The sequence below is a fragment of the Porites lutea genome, chromosome 10 (genome assembly GCF_958299795.1).
Source record: "Porites lutea chromosome 10, jaPorLute2.1, whole genome shotgun sequence".
Lineage (NCBI taxonomy): Eukaryota > Metazoa > Cnidaria > Anthozoa > Scleractinia > Poritidae > Porites > Porites lutea.
Genome location: NC_133210.1, coordinates 29,648,926 through 29,668,449, shown reverse-complemented (window position 1 = coordinate 29,668,449; position 19,524 = coordinate 29,648,926). Strand labels below are relative to the sequence as shown.

At 39.6% G+C, this 19,524-nt stretch overlaps 1 protein-coding gene across 1 annotated transcript; it reads left to right on the top strand.

Moving 5' to 3' along the window:
* The first annotated feature begins 878 nt into the window (after positions 1-878).
* LOC140949745 (uncharacterized) lies at positions 879-19,521 on the top strand. Its single transcript, XM_073398882.1, has 14 exons — positions 879-916; positions 3,359-3,445; positions 4,596-4,673; positions 5,129-5,804; positions 6,386-6,571; positions 7,636-7,686; positions 8,563-8,796; positions 10,752-12,865; positions 14,978-15,094; positions 15,562-15,600; positions 15,802-15,898; positions 16,075-16,331; positions 17,492-17,600; positions 18,186-19,521. Exons 4-14 carry the CDS (start codon positions 5,147-5,149, stop codon positions 19,088-19,090), a joined length of 4,767 nt encoding a protein of 1,588 aa, XP_073254983.1. The 5' UTR covers positions 879-916; positions 3,359-3,445; positions 4,596-4,673; positions 5,129-5,146; the 3' UTR covers positions 19,091-19,521.
* The last annotated feature ends 3 nt before the right edge of the window (positions 19,522-19,524 follow it).

Genomic DNA, 19,524 nt, shown 5'->3' with positions numbered 1-19,524 from the left:
CCAACCTGCTGCCCCACGAGACTTTTCATCCGTTCATATAAATACTTCCTATATTTCTGGTACCAATGAGAGTTCGAAACGCGGTATAAGGTTGGAAAGAACCCAAAATTCATCGATGAACGCTACTCGCACCACATTTGACCGACATGGTGGACAAAAACAAAACTTGTGAATGCGCACGCGCTGTTTCATGGGATACGGCATTAAAATTTTCTCCCCAGCCCTCCGCAATGACGTCACCAGATCGCCTGGTAGAGACGCGCTGTGCAATCGAGTAAGAAATACATCAGAGGTTGCGAGTGTTAGCGCGTTGTTTATAACTCTGATAACTTACTTTCCATTAAGTGTACTTAAAATATCAAAGAGTTATTTCTAATTGCGTTTCAATTTTCCCTTTATTTTTTTTATTTTTTATGTTTTAGACTACAGTTCACTGGCACGGATTTCACGTTGTTTCCCGTAATCTGCTGCGCAAAAAAGTCCACATTATCGATCAAGGTATGATTTTTTATTTTTTCATTGATTTCTTTTGAAAACGTAAATTTTTAAGAACTCCTAACTCGATCGAGGTCGCAAGAGCTGACGCACCTATGTAAATACCGTAATAGTAAACCATGATTAAAATGAGAGCAGTTCCGTTTGAGAAAAGCGCATCAATCCGTGTCCTCAGGAATTCAATAAATATAAACTGCTGTATTTCTAACGATGAAATATAGGGAGAAACAAGACAAATGAACTTTTTTAACTGCAGCGCTGAAATCGCGTAATTTTCAAGGTATATATTTCAGCTCTGAGAATTTAGAGTTGTATTCCTGCTCCCTCCACTCAGCTGAAACACCGGTATTTTGCAGGTCAACCGAGCGGGCACTGGGACCATTCGATAGACAGCTGTGTTTGCAGAACTGGGTTTTTGAAGGTAATGCACCTATCAATGCACCTATCAATGCACCTGTCAATGTAAATCCCGTAGGGGGGCGGGGGGAGTGCGGGCAAGGGGAGGGGATGGGGTCGGGCTTTTGATCGTACGAAGCGACCCCAGGGTCGGGACATTTGACTTTGACTGACAGAAGCCTGGTATTCCTGGTATCAATTCAGAAGTGGTTACCAGGTCCTTTCCTCGAGGCTTTCTGAAAGTCACGCTGTTGGAGAAAGGTATGAAGTTTTCATTTGTTTTAATAGCCATAATCCGATACTTTAAACTGTCTATAATGTCTATTTTAAGAAAGTTTTTATCTTCAAGTTCCCATCTGATTGTAAAACTCGATTGAAATCGAATTCCACCATGAAAGTCAGAGGATTTTTTACGAGTCACTGATCCGACATGTTGAACAGATGTTATAAAGCATTTTACGTTTCATTAATATTATAATAGCACGGTCAGTCTTCCTGGAGTGATTTTGTTGTTCAAAATAAGAAATGCTAGTGGAGAGAGAAAATACTAAATTACAGCGAGTAACTTAACGGAGCTTCCGTTAACCTTAAATAAAAGTAGTAAGAATGCACTTTTGAAATGTTCTTTTATTCGTTTTATATAGTATTTTATAAAATAACTAAGATAGTACGCACGCTCTGATTGGCCGAGAGCAGTGTTTGCATGAGAGTATGTAAACATGGTTGTGCTGTCAAGTTGTTTGGCTTTTCGCGCGCTAATCACGCAAACACGAATTTGAAAAAGTTTTTGAGTTCAAAATTCGACAAGTTTACTTTATTTACCCATTCCTTCATCGGCTGAAACATGGAAAATCATCACAAAGAAGGCGAGTCAATTTTTCTTTGCTTAAGCTGACATTTTAAGCGAGAAAAATCCGTATTTTGCAAAGAATCTTTTTGCAAAACAAGAACTGATTGCGCGTGCAAGACTTCGTGGACAAGATTTTGCGACTGGTAAGAATTTCTCTTTTAATCAGTGCCATACAAAGAGTTTTGCGTTTTTTTCTCGGGAAAGTTATTTTATAAAAGCAATAGAAAACTTTTTTCCTGTGTTTGCATAGCCTGATATAAACACTCGAGGCGTTGGGAGAATTCTCGACGGTTATGCAAACCCTCGACTTCGTCTCGGGTTTGCATAACTGTCTCGAATTCTCCCAACCCCTCTCGTGTTTATATCAGGCTATGCAGCACGGAAAACGTTTTCTATTGCTTAAATAGTATTGTTTGTTTAGACTTTTTCCCCTGGGGTGGGGTCTCTTTTGACACTTTTGATTGACCTTTCGTTTCCCACCCTGGGGAATTTGATCAAAAAATTTTAAAATTTGTCAAATCCCCACCCCTTGCCCGCACTCCCCCCCCCCCCCCCCCCCACCACGGGGTTTACATTGATAGGTACATAAGTCGACCAGTAGTTTTCAATAAAGTTCTAAAGAAAACTAGAACAAAAGATGTTCCGGGCCTTGGTTAACATGTGCAGACTGTTTAGCAAACAATTTTTGCTGATTAATGAACTATATTCTTGCTTCCAGATCTATTATTTGTGCATGTGATAGTGAATAAGACAGTGATATCGGCTGCTTTGGCTGTAAAAAACTTTTTACTGTAACTTCAGTTTACTTTACTTTGGTAAAATCAAATGATTTTTAAATATATATGCTAGGAGCATTCGCTCTTTTACTAATATAAAGCATCATGTATTACCTATACAGAATAAACACAATTCAATATTTATTGTAAATGTGTTAAGTGTGAACATGCATAAAGGTCTTTTGGGGGACCCCAGATAGGTGAGGTAACATGTGGCAGGTCACCCCACCCATCATGTAAAAGTGATCAATTTAAAATGAGAGATTACCGGTGGACAGGCGGGTTACCCCACCTTAGGTAAAAGCAGGTTACCTGGCCTACCTGGGGTTCTGAGCTAGACCTCTGGGTAAACAGGCCCTATATATGTCATTTCAAGCTAAGCTTGAGCTTATTTGTTACTGGTTTGTGCAAATCAGCTGGCCACCATCTCCACCATGGTAATGTGTGAAATTGAATTCGATGAAAGGATTTATCATTGTGACCAGAATCAACATGAGAGAGGTCCGGTCTAGCAGAAGTTAATTTTTTTATAATAATAATAAAATAATCATATTGTTGCTTTTAGGCATTTAAAATTAGAAAAAAAAAGGATTGTAAAGTGCTTATTACGGCTTGCAATTCAAGTTTCAGCTCCACTGATTCAGCTTGTGCTTAAGCAGCAAAAAATATGAATTGCTCATACATGTGCTAGCAAATGCTCACAAAGGCCATTTTGATTATTTTTGTGCTTTTCAAAGACAGCATATACTATACTATACAGAGGACATAACAATACCACAAGTATTATTAATTTATGGAGCTGTTTATGTGAAAAAGCTTTAAGTCCATGATATTTTATCAGTTTTGTAGACCAGCTCCCATTCAAGACTATAAAGATGCCACCTTGTGATAACCCGGCCACATGCTGTGTTCATACTGGCCCATGAAAGTAAGTTAATCTTCCTGTTGACCTCTGCTATTAATTTGTGGTGTAGATACATCTCTGAGCTAAGAACAATCTGATCCAGGTTTCTACAGTCCAATCCAGTTTATTCCTGGTCTTTTCAACGTCCCTGTGAACTCTCATCATGTACCAGCTGCACGTCAGTTTCTTGACAAGTTCTGTCATAAAGCTTCCACCAACTGATTGACATGTTTATAAACAGTAGCACAGTGTTCTTAACAGACCGCAGCATTGTGGCATTGCCACACTTTTTCAGGAAATGCCATACTATAATTAGCCCAATGGGTCCCAAGGGCACACATCCTCGGAGACCCAGGGACAGATAGTGGGGGCGAGGGAAAGTCTAAACGAGCAGAAAAATAAGGCACAAAGAAAAGTAAAGAACGGCGAGAAGAGCCCCTGGGGACAATGTCTTAATTATCAGACCAGTTCCAAATGATCGCTGCCGTTCTGGCTTCTGATTGGTGCCAGAAAACTTGTGTTTTTCTGGCGCCAATCAGAAGCGAGATCGGCGACCGTTTGGAACTGGTCTGGCAAGACATTGTCCCCAGGAGCTCTTTTCGCCGTTCTTTACTTTTCTTCGTGCCTTATTTTTCCGCCCGTTTAGACTTTCCCTCGCCCCCACTATCTGCCCCTGGGTCTCCAAGGATGAAGGGCGCAAAGAAGGAAAAAACCCATTACAAAAATAACGTATGCATATACGTACACATGCGTACATTTCCTTATAATATAAGCCAAAACTTAATTGCATGGTTATATATGCCGTCTTTAGAAAACACCCATCATTATCTAAGACTCACACCTGTGAAAACATTGAGTTAACTGTATGTAAAAATTGTGACCCGCTTTTCTCCCTCATGACCCCTAATTTTAGCTTTTCTATGGGTCCTGTGGACCCCGGTCTATGAAATCCTGATAAGAACACTAATAGCACAGCATACAACCAGTGTTAATGTCCCTCTTCTTTGTAATGGCTGATGTCAAGTGTGTCTTATTCAAATCTCATGACTTAAATGTACCTTCTTCAGTGCAATATCTATTCAACTAAATTAAAATTAAAACAGTTTTTAGTAAGGATAGCTTGGTATATTGTACATGTAGGTTGACACGCTCTTTTTTTACTTCATTATTTCAGACTAATTTTATGTCAGTCAATCAAAACATCATTATGATCATGTGCCTGTAAAGTCTGCAGAAACCTTTAAAAGTCCAGGTAATTCAGATAAATTTTACAATGGTTGTCTACTTACAAGAAGTTTTAATGAATATATCTGTTGTAGTTAGTTTCTTATCTCAGGTAATTTTTGTTTTTGTTTTGTTTTTGGGTATGGTATTGTATTGTATGGTATTGAAGTTGAAAATTTATAAAGGAAAAATAAAAATTACCGGAGATAAAAAATTAACTACAACATATTGATCCACATATAAATATATTATATTTCCTAAAGTTGAGAGAATTTCCCCTTTGTTGATCTTTTTTTTAATTCTTACAATGTTTTCTCTTGATGATGGATGGATATTTTTAGGAGAAAACGGATGTTTGTTACTCTTGGATGGGTCACATAACATTATTAGTTCCTTCCTCCTATATATATTTGAACAGCTTAAGAAAAATGTTCACGTTTGTTTCATGTGTGTTTTGTTATTTTAAATTTACCCACTTTCTAGGGACACATTAGAGACTCAATGGCACAGCATCAAGAACGTAAAAGAAAAGAAAGTCCTTCTTGTCAGACAGGACAAAATCATGTCCCCCCTCCTCTCAGTATTGAAGTACCTAAAATGAAAAATCTTCCAAAAGAGTCAAAACCTTGGAGTGATGTTCAAGATCAGCTTCCAGTTGACATTCTTTTGTTGACAGTGGAGGATTGTGAGTTCTTGGCGTGCTGTGCGTACCTTCATAATTCCATTAAAAGCTACCACAATAACCTTGGATATGTGTACTTTGGTACCATGGGTGGAAGTGGAGAGGAGGCGCTGAAAGTTGCTCTGATGAGATGTTCCAAAGGTGGTCCAGGTGGCTCTCAAAATGTTGTTAAAAATGCAGTGATTCCACTGAGACCCAAGGCTGTTTTTATAGTTGGCTGCTGCAGAGGTTTGAACCCCCAAGACACAAAGCTGGGGGATGTAGTGGTATCCTCTAAGCTTATAACTGAAGAATTCTCAACCCCAGTAAAAAAGAATATTGGCAACCTTATCTTGTTTTCATCTGGAGGATGGGATCCACCAACAACAGCTGAAGAAGAAGTGAAAGTGCATTCTGACAGCGAAATATTCGGTGGCATGAATGACCCAGTCGATGCCAAAAAACGTCGCATGAATGCAGCTGCAAAGGAAGGCGAAGGTAACATTTTAATAAATTACTGACTTATTAACTTTATCTCTATTTTATTGTATTATTTGCCCTTTTCTTTTCCCTTTTTACCGCTGGGCTGGGCAATTTTTCTTTCTTGTTATTTTGGTGTCTGGAAACCTGCCCCGGGGGCACTCCTAGGAATTCTTTGTGGGGGTGTGCCACCCAGTTCTTCAAATCCTGACCAGATTTCAGACCAAAAAATGTAACTTTCCTCACCCGTTTTCGGACCTGGCCTTTAGGCAGAAATTATGCTACCATCACTTAGATTATTAGAGTGCAAACAAAAAAATTTTTCAAATCCGTTTTTAATTTTCTCTTTCTTTCTTACTCATCTGGAATTAAAATACGTTCATACACTCTGACGTTCCCTACCAAAATGGGCAAAGTGTATACCCGTTTTCAGATCAAAACAGTGCAAAAACCCTACCCGATGGGGCGGCACATACCTATATGGTTTAAAAAGGGAGTTCCCCCCCCCCCCCCTTCGGGTGGAAACCTGAGACCTCTGAGACCTGAAAAAATTCACTTATCATTTTTGTTCTGTTTTGTTTTTGTTGTTCAATTTATAGGACTGTTTAATGCAGCCCATGATGTGAATATTGAATGGGTGATTGTTAAAGGGATATCTCATTTTTCTAATGATGGCAATGCTCCTAGTGAGTCTTGGAAGTCATTTTCTTCCATCATGGCAGCCTCTCTTGTGTCCAACATGTTAAGTGATCCAGTTGTTTTTAAAGAATGGCCTCACTATGAAGGTACTTTACATCGATCCCTGTTCTGAGATATTAATTTTATTAATAGTGACAAATTTTCTGTTTAGGTAATTCTATTTTTATTTATGAACATTTAAAATGGTTGCAGTTTTAGTGAAAAAAGGTAATTGAATAAATGGACTGCCACAAAATGTCTAGTGACTTTTTGCGCTATAGTATTGCTGTCAAGTACTTTAATATTAAAAGTACATGTACTGGCATGCACATTGAATAGACGATACTGTTATACAGTTTTTCAAGTGAATGTTGACTGTTAGTGTAGCAAATTATGACAGTTGCCTTCCTAACCATATCTGAGGAATTTACAATTTTGCAAAAAAGTGAATCATTTTTGAAGTTTTCTAATGCTTGTGCCTCCCTGAAAAACTGCTTGAAGGAGATAAAAGAAAACATACACCATGTTACTGACTCAGAAAACAATAACGTTTGTAGCAGCAGAATAACAAAAAGGAAAAGATCTTTTCTATTTAATGTTTGGCCTGTACAATTAGTCAGGGAAGTTAAAAGTTGACCAATCACAGCATGCAGGAGCAAATCTAGGATAATGTACTTACCAATTTCCTAAATGAGTGCTGAAGGCAAAAGCTCCTAGGAAGAAACATGCTCCCCCGAGAAATTTTCTGGATTTAAACTCCCAAAATCCCCTTTCCTGGGTTTCTGAGTAATTCAGACAGGATATATGGCCAGTTCCATGCTCCTTGGATAAGGCAGGATAGCGTGTCTAATGCCAGTAAATTGGAAAAATAAAATTTGTCCAAACCATTTGCCAGATTACAAATTTTAATTGGAAGGTTTTTTTATATTTATCATGAAACTCTGACAGATTTTCTTCAAATGGTGGAAACCGGTGTGGATCCACACCTGACTCTATTGTTTAATGTTAGGGAACTTAGGTATTAATTCAGTTGCTGCTAGTGCACATTAAAAAAGGTGATGTGCTGTTGATGGGTAGCACTCTCATGTAATGAGAACATAAAACATATAACTGCAGAGAAAATATACCTCACCAAATATTTCATTTTTTTTTCTTGAAATTTAATTCACAGACCCGTCAATGAAGAGGCAGCCTACAAGTGAGCCCAAGAAAAAGTTACCAGGTACCTTTGTGTTCTATTCAATAACATCAGGAATCTTATATAACAGACTGAAGTTGGTAACACTGATTTCAGTAGGATTTCAATTAATATTTTGAGGATTGAATGCTGGGATTTCATGAACCTTTTTGTCTCCATCTTGGAGACAGGTTGTTATCGCCAGATGAGAGGTCAGGCAGAACTGCAATAACTGTGCCTGCTAAAGATGTGGGTGGCCTGGTACAGTGTAGCTTACAATTGACACTAACCACTAGTAACATCTTGTATCATGTCCCAATAAAGTCTGCTCAATAATTTGATCCTGTTCCAGATGGAGATAAAAATTAGTTGAATCTCAGGCGGTTTAATTTTCAGAGGTTTTGCAGTTGTTACTTAGGTTCTGTAACTCAAACTCTATAACCCTAACCCTTAACCCACCTGCATCTACCTGCGAATTGGACCCAATGGTGGAATCTTAAGATTCTTTACTAAAAAGGTATCACTTAATAACAGACTCAGAATTAAGAAAAAATATTCATACCAACGTTAAAGTAACTAATTAGAAACAACCTTTAATGTATAATTACCAATATTAGTTAATACAAAAATACTGTGTTCGTTATGGTTCATTTATGTATACTGTAGCATAACTAGGAGATGTTTATCAACTAGTTGTTCTGTTTCCACAGTGCCCATGTTTAGTCTCCCACGCAGACATTCTTAAGACTTCATAACCCGTAGGGAAGGTATGCATGAAGGAAGCCCTAAGAACGTCTGTGCAGGAGGCTAGTGCATATTCTGTAGGTTGACTGTTTCATATGTTATTCAATCCAAAAGTATTTTATTTATTTATTTTTAACTTATAGAACTTCTTTCTATGTAATTAAAACCTTTTAACAGATTCTGTATGCCTTGAGAAGTGCCAGAAACGTCTGAAAATGGTTTATAAAGCAAAGAGCAAAGTCAGAATCATCCCATGGGACCTAAGCTCTGCTGTTGATATTGATGAGATGTACACACAGTTGACTTGGCTTAAGGATCACAGAAAACCCAGTGGTATGACACAAAACAAGCTAGGAAGCTACACAGAGATATTCAATGGTGGAAAGCGACTTTTGATTTATGGCAGGCCAGGTATGCACTCTTAAATTTTTTAGTTCAAGCGCTAGCACTGCATGCAGAATTGAATGTATTAAGTAAGGAATTGAAAAAGTACCAAGTGATATTTACCCCGTGGTACTCAACAAATGTTTATATTGGGAGGCTCCGCCCCGAGGTCCAACCCGTTACCCTTTTATGTACCATTTTTCACAAAAAAGGTACCCCCTTATATACCTTCTATTGACAAATGGTACCCCTTTCACATACCTTGTTTGCGACTTTGCATCCCTTTTAACTGCTGTAAATGCACTGTCTTTTCAACAGGAATCAGTCACAAAAATGAAAGTTTTCTTGACTTAAGCCATAAAATTCATCTGTGAGCCCTTTTGGGCCCTTTTCACAGACCCAAATGACAGATTTCCCTACCTTTTATTAATATACTTCAACAAGTGAAATCCCTACCCTTTCATAGACTTGAAGCCTGAAAAAGATACCCCTTTCGGGCAGAGTATAGGCCTTCATAGGGAGTACCCCCCTCCCCCGGCATATTTCAAACAATTCTTGTCTAACAATCCTAGCCTCATAATCCTTCTTCAGTTGAGTGTATTTTACTGTTGTAGCCCAAATTACACCCCTCTGTAACATACCCAGTGCAATCTATATCTTCAGTGGGTTCTCGGAGAAAAAGTCACTGGGTTAATTGGTTTATTTTCCACTGGGTTTTTCATCTTAGTTGTGTATTTCCCATAAAAGCGGGAAGGGGTGGCAGGCCTTACAGTTTTACAGGCATGAAAACTTTGAACACTTTATGTAAACGATTTACAGTTTTTTATGCGAGACTGACTACTTGTACCCTTCCTTTTTTTTTTTGTCAATGGTAATAATGTTTTATATCTTTGCTTCTTTTAAACAAATATGAGCAACGAAATACACTGGTCTTGAAGAAGTCGTGATAGAAAGGGATTGGGGAAGCAAAAAGTCAGCCGGGTAGAAACAAACTATTTGCCGGGTATCGGGGAGGCTAAATTATCACTTGGTAGACTGGATTAAACCACTGGGTACGGTTTCACTGGGTCTTTACAGAGGGGTGTCAAATTTGTGCAGGTTCCTGAGTGCCCCATGAAAAGCTGGCCTTAAATTAAAAATCAGGGACACCCAACAACTTTTTTTAAGTAAAATAACTGATCGGAGAAGCAAATATTGCCTAGAAATGTCCCGTTTTAAAGCTGTTGGAAGGGTATAAACAACGTCTAAGATATTCTGAGTTTTCTACTTATTACTAACCAACTTTCGGGGGTCGTCTTTTTTACTTTTTTCCCCCAAGATATCGCGCTTACCGTTCAATAAAGGTTTCCTGAAAATTTCTATATTTCTATGAACGTATGGCAATTGTCCTCAAACTTTCGACGAGACCCATCAGGGTAGCTAACAGTTTTGGATGAGGCGAAAAAGCCACCTAAAATTTTCGTGACGACCAAAGTTTACCTTACCCTGCTAGCAGAGGCTACATTCAGCTCATACCGTGGAAATGTAGCCTCTGCTCGCAGGGTAAGTTTACCTAAGACATCTGAACAGATTATTTAATCAACCATTGTTCTCAAGCATGGAGAAAACCATTTGATTCAGTTCTCACCCATTTTGAAACATTCGGTCGTATGGGTGCCCCTGTTCAAATTCCCATGGGCAAGAATATCATTTCGTAGAGTTTAAAAATATCTACATACAATGGCACTCATACCATTTTTCGCGGTCTGAAAATAGACAAATTCCAGTTCTTATGTTTGTCAGGTACTGTTTCATGATTGAGATATTTTTAAAAAGCTAGTATTTGGTTAGCGCTAATGATCATCTTTTAAACTGTATTTTCAATGATTTTCAGGCTCAAAGCTCTTGTTTCAGAAGTGATTGTGTCTATTAATGTTTTTTATCTTAGAAGTACTTGAATCAGACATTGTTTCTCTTATTGTTGTTCATTTGTTGTTATCCAGGTATTGGTAAGACTGTTTTTACCAAGAAAGCCGCTTTTGACTGGTCCCAACAGAGATATCAAGAAACGACAGGAGCCTTTGAACTTGTCCTTTTGATAAGATTACGTGATGTCTGTAATCTCCATGATGTTCCATCTATTTTTAAGGCTTCTCAGCTGCTCGCCAATGATGGCAAAATTTCTGTTGATGATCTGTACGACTACGTTCTAAATCATCAAGAAAAGGTCTTGCTTATCTTGGATGGCTACGATGAGTACAGTGCAGGGGAGCAATCGCCTGTTGATGAAATTTGGGAGAGAAATCAACTGAGTGACTGCTGTGTTATAGTTACCTCGAGACAAATGACAACTGACAAGCTGAGATTGCCTAGTGATGCCCAGTTTGAGATTAACGGGTTTGATGATGAGCGCCAGGAAGAGTTTGCTCGAAGATTTTTGAAAGATGAAGATGATGTTCGACAGTTCCGTACCTACTTGAGGAAACAAGACCTTAAAGACTTGGCCGAGATTCCACTTCTTCTGCTGCTTTTGTGTCTACTCTGGAAAGAAAAAGATAGCAAAGAACTACCCAAGAAACGCGTAGAAATCTTCAATCAGTTCGTGAAGACTTTGTTTCATCACATGCGTGAAAAACAGTCTGCAGAATCGGTGTTTAGCATTGAGGATTACTCAGATGAATTATATGCATTAGGGCGCTCGGCCTTTGAAGCTCTCATCAACGATTGCCTGTATATCCCGAGAAGTGAATTACCTAACTACGATCTGATCGAGAGGTTGATTGAAGTCGGCCTTTTTCAAGTTTTAAATATGTCAAGTTTGAATCCTGAAAAAGGTGTGTATTTCATTCATAAATCCGTACAAGAATACTTCGCGGGAAGTTTGCTGAAAGAAGAGCTGATATTATCTAAAAAGAATGACATTACAAATTTCCTGTCAAAGCTGCACTCGGTTGAAAAGATCCTCAAAATGAATGAAGTGTTAAAATTTGCTGGTGAGCTGTCAGAAGAAGCCGCGCGCGAGATTGTGAATCATCTGATCAAAATGGCGGCGAACGAAGAAGGACTCACGAAGTACACCTTCGACAGCGAAGCACCGTCAGCGAAGGATTTTTCAGAAGACCAAAGAAATTTTCTGACACTCTCCACACAGTTGTTTTTCTACTGTTCAGCTGAGACAAAAAGAAACCTCTTTCCTACATTTCTTTCCTCTTTCAGAGGAGTTCTTTTAATTGAAGCAGACCAGCTAAATGATCTTGTGAAAGAAAAGTTAGTTGAAACTACCGTAAACGTAAATTATGTTTTTTTCACTGATGACAAGTATACAGAGCAAGACTATAAAAACTTGATAATTTTATCTCAACAATTAAAGGCTTTCATTGTTAGTTGTGCGGGAGAAAAGAAAGCATCAGAATTTTTAAGCAACTTTACATGGCGTAAAGTTTATGACTTTTTCCTAAAGAAAGAAGAAAACAACACTCACCTGTATTTTACACAAATTTGTAGATCTTTTTATGGAGGCATGTTATATCCTCTCTCTGATATAATTAAGGCGTTAATAAGTAAACAAGAGACAACAACAAAGAAGACAAACATGAATGGTGATGAGTCAAGTGAAAAGAGCAGCAGCAGCTGTTGTTCAAAGCGTCATGGTCTCTCCAGGATTCGGAGGATTGTAGCTGAGAGGAATGTGAACAGGTTAGAAGTCAAACAGCTGATTGAGATCATGCCGTTCATCACCGCTCCACACGAGATAGATGTTTGGGGTGAAGACGGTGAAGTGTTTGATGCTGAGGTAACAGAGTCTCTACTGAGGAGCATCCCAATAACACACAAACTGAAGGAATTAACACTCGCTCAAATCAATGTAACATCATCACCTGCTGTGGAGTTCATCGACAGTTTATTTGAAAAAGCTCCAAACTTGGAGTGGCTCGTCATGCCAAGCAATCCTCTTCTGGGTGCAGGAGTAGACAGCTTGATTAATAATCTCAGCTGCGCTCCTCACCTGAAGACACTGGAGCTTATAAATGTGAAGATGACTCCACAGCAGGTGAAAGATCTCACATCAGCCATCAAGCAGCACAGCAACATCACTGATCTGTGGTCAGACTACCACGTAAGTTTTCCAATTTTATCACAATTTGTTTCTTTATTCTTTGTTTACAGTTTATTTCTACTCAGCTCTTGCCTTTCGCCATTTTCCTTTCTTTGTCATTTTTATACTCGACAAAACACGAAATTTACTTTTGAAAACAAATCACAAACTTTAGCAGATTCAAAGTATCGTTTTAAATTCATTCCTTTCAATTGATTAAACTAAATTCAAAACAATGTTTTAACCGAGAACAAGTAAATTAATCTGAAGGTGTCTGCACTGTGCAAAATAATGGATCAGCGAGTAGATATGAAATTTCTCTTAGAGTCTGGCTCAACTCGATGTGAGTTCACTTATAACAAACACTGTGCAACATAACAGAACACAAACATTCCACAATATTATAAATTTCAGAATCAATTTTAATTCATTACTTTTGATAAAATGATGAACAACAAGCATAAAGTCAAAATATGTTCAGTTCATGTTCAATTCAAACAAATAATTTGCAAAGTAAGAGAAAGAAAGGTTAACTTACAGTTTCACTTTTATCGCTAAGATTTCCTAAAATCAGTCAAACTCAAGAAAAGTTTGTTTGAGAGTCCAGAAAACGAAGAAGTGTTTTCAGAGGTGTTTTTTCTTTGAGTGTTCTTTGCGTGTCCTTTCATAAATGACCTCGATCGCTCAGTAGCGTAGGTTTTTTTAGATAACTTTCCACAAAACAGAGAATTCCTCAGAGACACTTTTGTTCAACTTTAACGCCATACATTTTAACGTAGGTAATTGCACTCCACTATGGTATAAACTGTCAAATTTTGTCGGCGACATGTTTTTCCAGCTTGACGACAAACACTATGGCGTTAGCAAATCCTTTGCAAATGCTTTGTGTCTTCAATTAATACGTTTTTTTCCTGGTAGCCTCCACAAATCCTTTGACAAATTCTGCAAATTCCAGAGTAAATAAGCCGAATCTTTCTCTCACTGACGTTTTACGTTGTTTTCTAATTCTTTTTAGTCCATGTTGAGCATTTTTCCGTTGAATTTTTTCGTTGAAGAACAACTTCAACTAAAGTGAACAACAAACTACAAAATCAACAAACTGTCATTCAAAGTGGCGTGAGAGAAGGCTTGTGACGTGGTAACAGCTGATTGGTTAAATTTAAACACATGAAATGTTCCTGTCAATCACGATATGCCACGTGGTAGCATTTTCCCGCCTTTTGTTTGCGCAAAGCGCCAGCGTTCCCATCTTCCTGCATTTTTGTATTTTTTGGTCGGTGCCTCTGACCCTAAAGTACCCTAGGTGCCAGAGGGTTGTTTTTTCCTGTTGTTTGCGGCGACAATTGAGTGGCGAAGTAGCCATCGTGACGATCACGGCTTCGCCGCTCAATTTTCGCCGCAAACAATAGGAAAAAAGGAACCTCTGGCACTCAGGGTAACCCTAAACATGGGTGCAAAAAAAGTCAGAAATATTAGATTGGTAGAGGAAATTGAAAGTCAACGATTGATTAGCTGTCTGTCCCCTTTTTAAAAGTTTGGGAGTCTACGTTGATTATTTGTTTTAGACGTATTTTCTTCGGATAACTGATATGAAAAGAAAAGACCAAAATAAACACTTAGAATTTACAGTGAATATAAAGGCAGCCAGGGCATATTTTGTTCCCCATATTAAATATCGCATGTTATCCAATTAGGTGACCGTTTAATAGAGGTGAAATACAGCAAATTTAGCCCATTGGGAAGTCTAGGAGGGTTACTGATCCGCTCAGTATAGCCTGTGTATAGCTGCTCTCTCCCCTCAGAAAAATCGCCCCCTTCTCCGATTTTTTTCTACGGGAGGGGGCGGCTGTCCATAGGCTAGCTCAGTAGAGGTCACATTTCAGTAAATATGGGAAGCAAATTCTGGCAATTTGATAAGTTTCCACTTTACAGAGTGCGCCGCTTAACACAGGGCTGCGTGATAGAGATTTGAATGTATTAGCCTTTTCATGCTGTACATGCGTTGCACTCACGCAGTCTGAACTTATTGAAAGTGAAGTTATCACGTTTCTTTTGTTTACCTCCCTTGTTCACGTTTCAATGAAATTAAACCATAAGTACAACGTCAAATCTTACATTAATTGTTGGTTGCAGACAGAAAATGGTGAACCCCTCCCTGAAGATGAGTGGCCATCGGAGGACTATTGGCAATGTTTTTACCCGGAACTATTTCCTGATTCATCATCTGAATTAGAGGACGAACAGGAGCAGGTGGGTCATAGACTCATGGTCAAAAGAGCCATAGTTTTGCCAGTGGTTTTTTAAAAAGTCCATTTCTGTTTACCTGTGTGATTTGCTTTGAAAAGGTTATACTAAAAACTTCATTGATTGCACGTGCAAATCTGTTCTTCTGTTGATCGGACATATTCAAGTAAAACCCGGCTTTCCTTGATCATTGGACGTGTGATTTAGCTTTCAAATTAAGCGGCATCGTCGTTTTGCTCGTCAGTGTAGCGGGTGTCAGTCTTTTGCTATGTCTTAACAAAGAAGAAAACACACTTTTGATTCATCATATTTAATCATGTAATTAACGAAGGATAGCAAAGGCGTAAAAACTTGCTTTATTAACCTCAAAACCTCTTTTGCATCTTTTCTATGTTTTTAAATGTCTTCTTTGATCTTCAAAGTAATTTTTTGTTATGAGAGGTGTTTTAATGTTGTCTTTTGTTTCGTGGCAGGATGATTTATCAGCTGAATCTGACGATGATGATGTGGAGGTCAGTTAGCGACGTCAGGCACAATTTGTTACTTTCATTGATTGTGTTTTGTCTTTTTTGTCTTTTAAGTCATATTTTTTAAACGGTCGGGAGATTTGTTTGTTAAGTTTAAAACACAATGCGCAGCTGAGATATTCTGAGACTCGACCATCTTGTCAGTTCTGCTTCATCACCTCTTGTTCTCTTCTATCACTTGCACAGATTCTAGAAGAGACTCACCCCAGTGTTCACGGCTCACCATTCTTGGCTCACGATCCCGAAACCGTAGGAACATTCTCAGTGTCTCCCGATCCTGCTGGTAAGGTTTCGACTTTCCTTCTTTTTGATTGGCTTTTTCGAAGAGTTCGCAGCACCAATACTACGTTTTACACGAGTCTATTGCAGTCAAAAGTGATTTCATTCATGATTGATGAACTCATCAGGAGCGGGAATGTTACTTGTGGGATTCTAATTTCTACTCATTTGTCTCAACAGCCGGTTTAGTTTTAGCGGGAGCTCTTACTCCTGCAGAGCATGGGTCCAGCCACGGTCAGACATCCTTCAGTGGGTACCTCCCTCCTCATTTTGATTCACAGCATCACTCCTCCCGTGATACCCACACCCATCATCACAACACCCCGTCCACCATCTTTACACCTGGAGGGTCCTGGAGATATCCCTACCTCAGTGGGTCTGGTCTGTCTACAGTTACACAGGGCGAGTCCCATTTGGAATGTTTGTCCGTTAATGAGGTAATGGATCTGGATTCGGAGAGCCTTTCTTAAATGTTATATTATTAAACAGTAGTTAGGATTTGTCTTTACTGAGACGCCTGCTAGGTAAGAAAGTTGTTGATAGGTTGAACTTTAATTCCTTCGCTGTTCTGCAAGATTTATTCGGAGATTTGTGAGACAGTATTCATCTTCAATATCATTCCCCTTGTGATAACCTGGCACCAGGCTCCATGGTTGGGGAAAGGGGCGAATAGAATGGAGCACAAAAAATCGACGAGGAAAGCAAGCCGAGTTGGGGACTGGGGAGAAAAAAAAGCGGCTGAACGGGGCTGAAAATTTTCAAGGGAAGATATTAAAGCAAAAGGCTACAGCGGACTCTACCATGGCAACCGGAAGTAATTTTGTGAAAATCATGAGTAAATCCTTCTACATCTGATTCAGTAGTCTAGCGTAATATAATAGACGCACTGCATACCTATTTTCCTATCACGGGAAACTAAGTTATGGGACGAAACTGCGAATGCTACGACACTAGGCATGCCGAGTAATGAGGGTTTGTGACGTCAACCGCCACCAGGGAAGGGGGGGGGGGGGAACTTCAACGTCACTTTCACTGCAATCAGTTGAACTTGCCAGGAGGCGGGAAAATGCAAAGAGAAGGCATCGTTGCATCATGCCACTAGCGGGCAAACTCGACATGACGGAAATTAAAGGAGTTTCTTATTTCCCGCGTTACGGGATAATTATGTAGGCAGTGAGAATAGTTAAATTTTGACTACTCACTTAACCCATATAGAACAGTTGTTGTAATATAGGAAAAACACACGACGCCGGAGATTCGCTGAAAAAAAAAGCGTAAAATAATATTGAGGGTTGATTTGAACAAGGCCCTATTTAGCAGTTCACAAAAGAGGAGTCACGGCCGAGCGGAAAGTGCTCCACACTCAGTCCCGGGCTTGGTGCTCCTTCTAGGGCTTGGCCCTCGACTTTGTCTTCATCCTTAGCGCCCGGATAGATAGGGAGCTTTTAAAAAGCAACGACGACGGCGACGTCACGAGAATGGCAATCAAAACGTCACGCTTTTTTGTACATTTTACGTTTGAAGGAAACAGTTATTGCTTGACAATCGTATGAGGTTATCAGCCTGTTTTCTTTCTTGTCTCCTCTCAAATCCACAGACTGCGGCAGCGTTGCAGAGGAACACTCGCCCCAGTACTCACGATTCACCGCTCCCTGTTTATGGTCAAGAAACCGTCAGACCAATTCCATTGGCTCACTATCGTGCTGGTAAGGCTTCCTTTTTTTGTCTACTCCTGTCAAAACTACAACAAAATTCTACAAATGAATAAACGCCGTGAAAGATTTAAGCACTAATATGACAATGTTTAAGGACTTCCGGCGCTTGAAGTTCTTATTTTCCCTGTCGAAAAATAGGCAAATCCCAGTTCGCGTTTTTTGCCTTCCAAGGCTTTCTTACTGCCAAAAGTTTGCGTTTTTATTGACCCAGACGAGAGAGGAAGGGTTATTTCATGGTCAAAAGAGATTATTTCTTCTAGCGGGACAACCGCGGGAAATCACGAGCTAGCCAGGATAGGATTCGGTTTATTTTGCCCGCCCGCGAATTCAGTCGTATTACAGAAAGCCTTATTAAAATAAAAAGGCGTAAAATGGCACCTTTTTTCTCGTCAGTAATCATTACTTTTCCAATTGTTTTTTTCCTCATGTTTTGTTTCGGCAAAGTATGTAATATTGCATCGTGAAAAGAGGGTTTGTAACACTGGAAAAGGACGAAATCTAGTTTATGACTTAGTGGCTTTCGCTGTATCATCATGTTACTTGTGGAATTCTAATTCCTTCTGTTGTCCTCTTTAGTGGAAGTTCCTATTTCTGTGGCGCATGGATTCAGTGAAGACACATCACTGTTCAGCACCCACCATCACAGCGCCCCATCCACCATCTTTACCCGTGGAAGGTCCTTGGGTAGCGAACCGTATCCTGGTGGTTCTGGTATGTCTACCTTCACACATCCGCCTAAAAAGCAGGAAGTTTGTTCCCCTTATGAAATGCTGAGAAGACCACTGCATGGATTACAACCACAAACTACAATTCCATCGGCGTTTAATCTTAGCGGTTTGGGTGTGTCTACAGTCACTCACCCGCTAAGAATCCAAGAAGCGCCAATTCCACCACTCCATGGATTGCAACACCAAAGTACGATTGCAGATGTTCCGAATCTTACTGGTTATGGTTTATCAACCGACACCCTCCAACCACAAATCCCAGGATTGCGTGCCTCGTATGAAACGCCTAGTCCGTCACTGCATGAAGTGCAACCGCACCATACATTTCCAGACGCTTCTTATCTTAGTGGTAGTGGCCTGTCTACAGTCACCCACCCACTAGGTCTCTCCGGACGTTCTTCCCCGTTTGGAACAATAAGACCGCCACACTATGAGCTGCAACCGCAAAGTGTAATTCCAGGCGATCCGCATCTTAGTGATCCTGCTAGGTCTTCAGTCACACACCCGTCAGTAATCCGTTTTCCCTCGTATGGAACCCCAAGAACCCAACTGTATGGACCGCAGCTGCAAAGTGTAATTCCAGGCGAACCGCATCGTAGGGTTCCCTTTGCGTCTTCCGTCACACAGCGGCCAGTAATTCCCAGAAGTTTTTCTCCGTATGGCACGCTGAGATCACATCCGCCTAGTTCCCAAAGTACAATTTCATTTATGAGCGAGCACGAGCAAAATGCGGACGATGAAACTGATAGGTCTTAAGCAACATTCCTAGTGTATACCTTTTACGACAGTGTTAAATTGTATAAATTTTCAAAGCTATGCCGCATTACAATAGATTTGTAGTGTGGTTATCACTGTAAATAAATTTGAACTGTAAGACACGAAGATATGTGTAATTCTGCTGTGCAATGTGGCAGCAAAAAAGCTCAATCCTTTGGCGTGGATGAGTCAACAATAGAATATCTCGCTAAAATGACGACGGCGATCTCCCCGAGTTTTCCTGAGGGGAGGGGCGTCTGTACAGAGGCTACGCCTCTTGCGGCCCGGGGCGAGGAGAATCAACCATACGACCTTGTACATAACTTCATTACAATCTGTATATAAATTCTCTTTTTCATTGTATTTTAAATATCTGGTGTATTTTATTTTTGGAAATAATTGAGTAAACGTTTTGGACACAGACAAAGAAACTC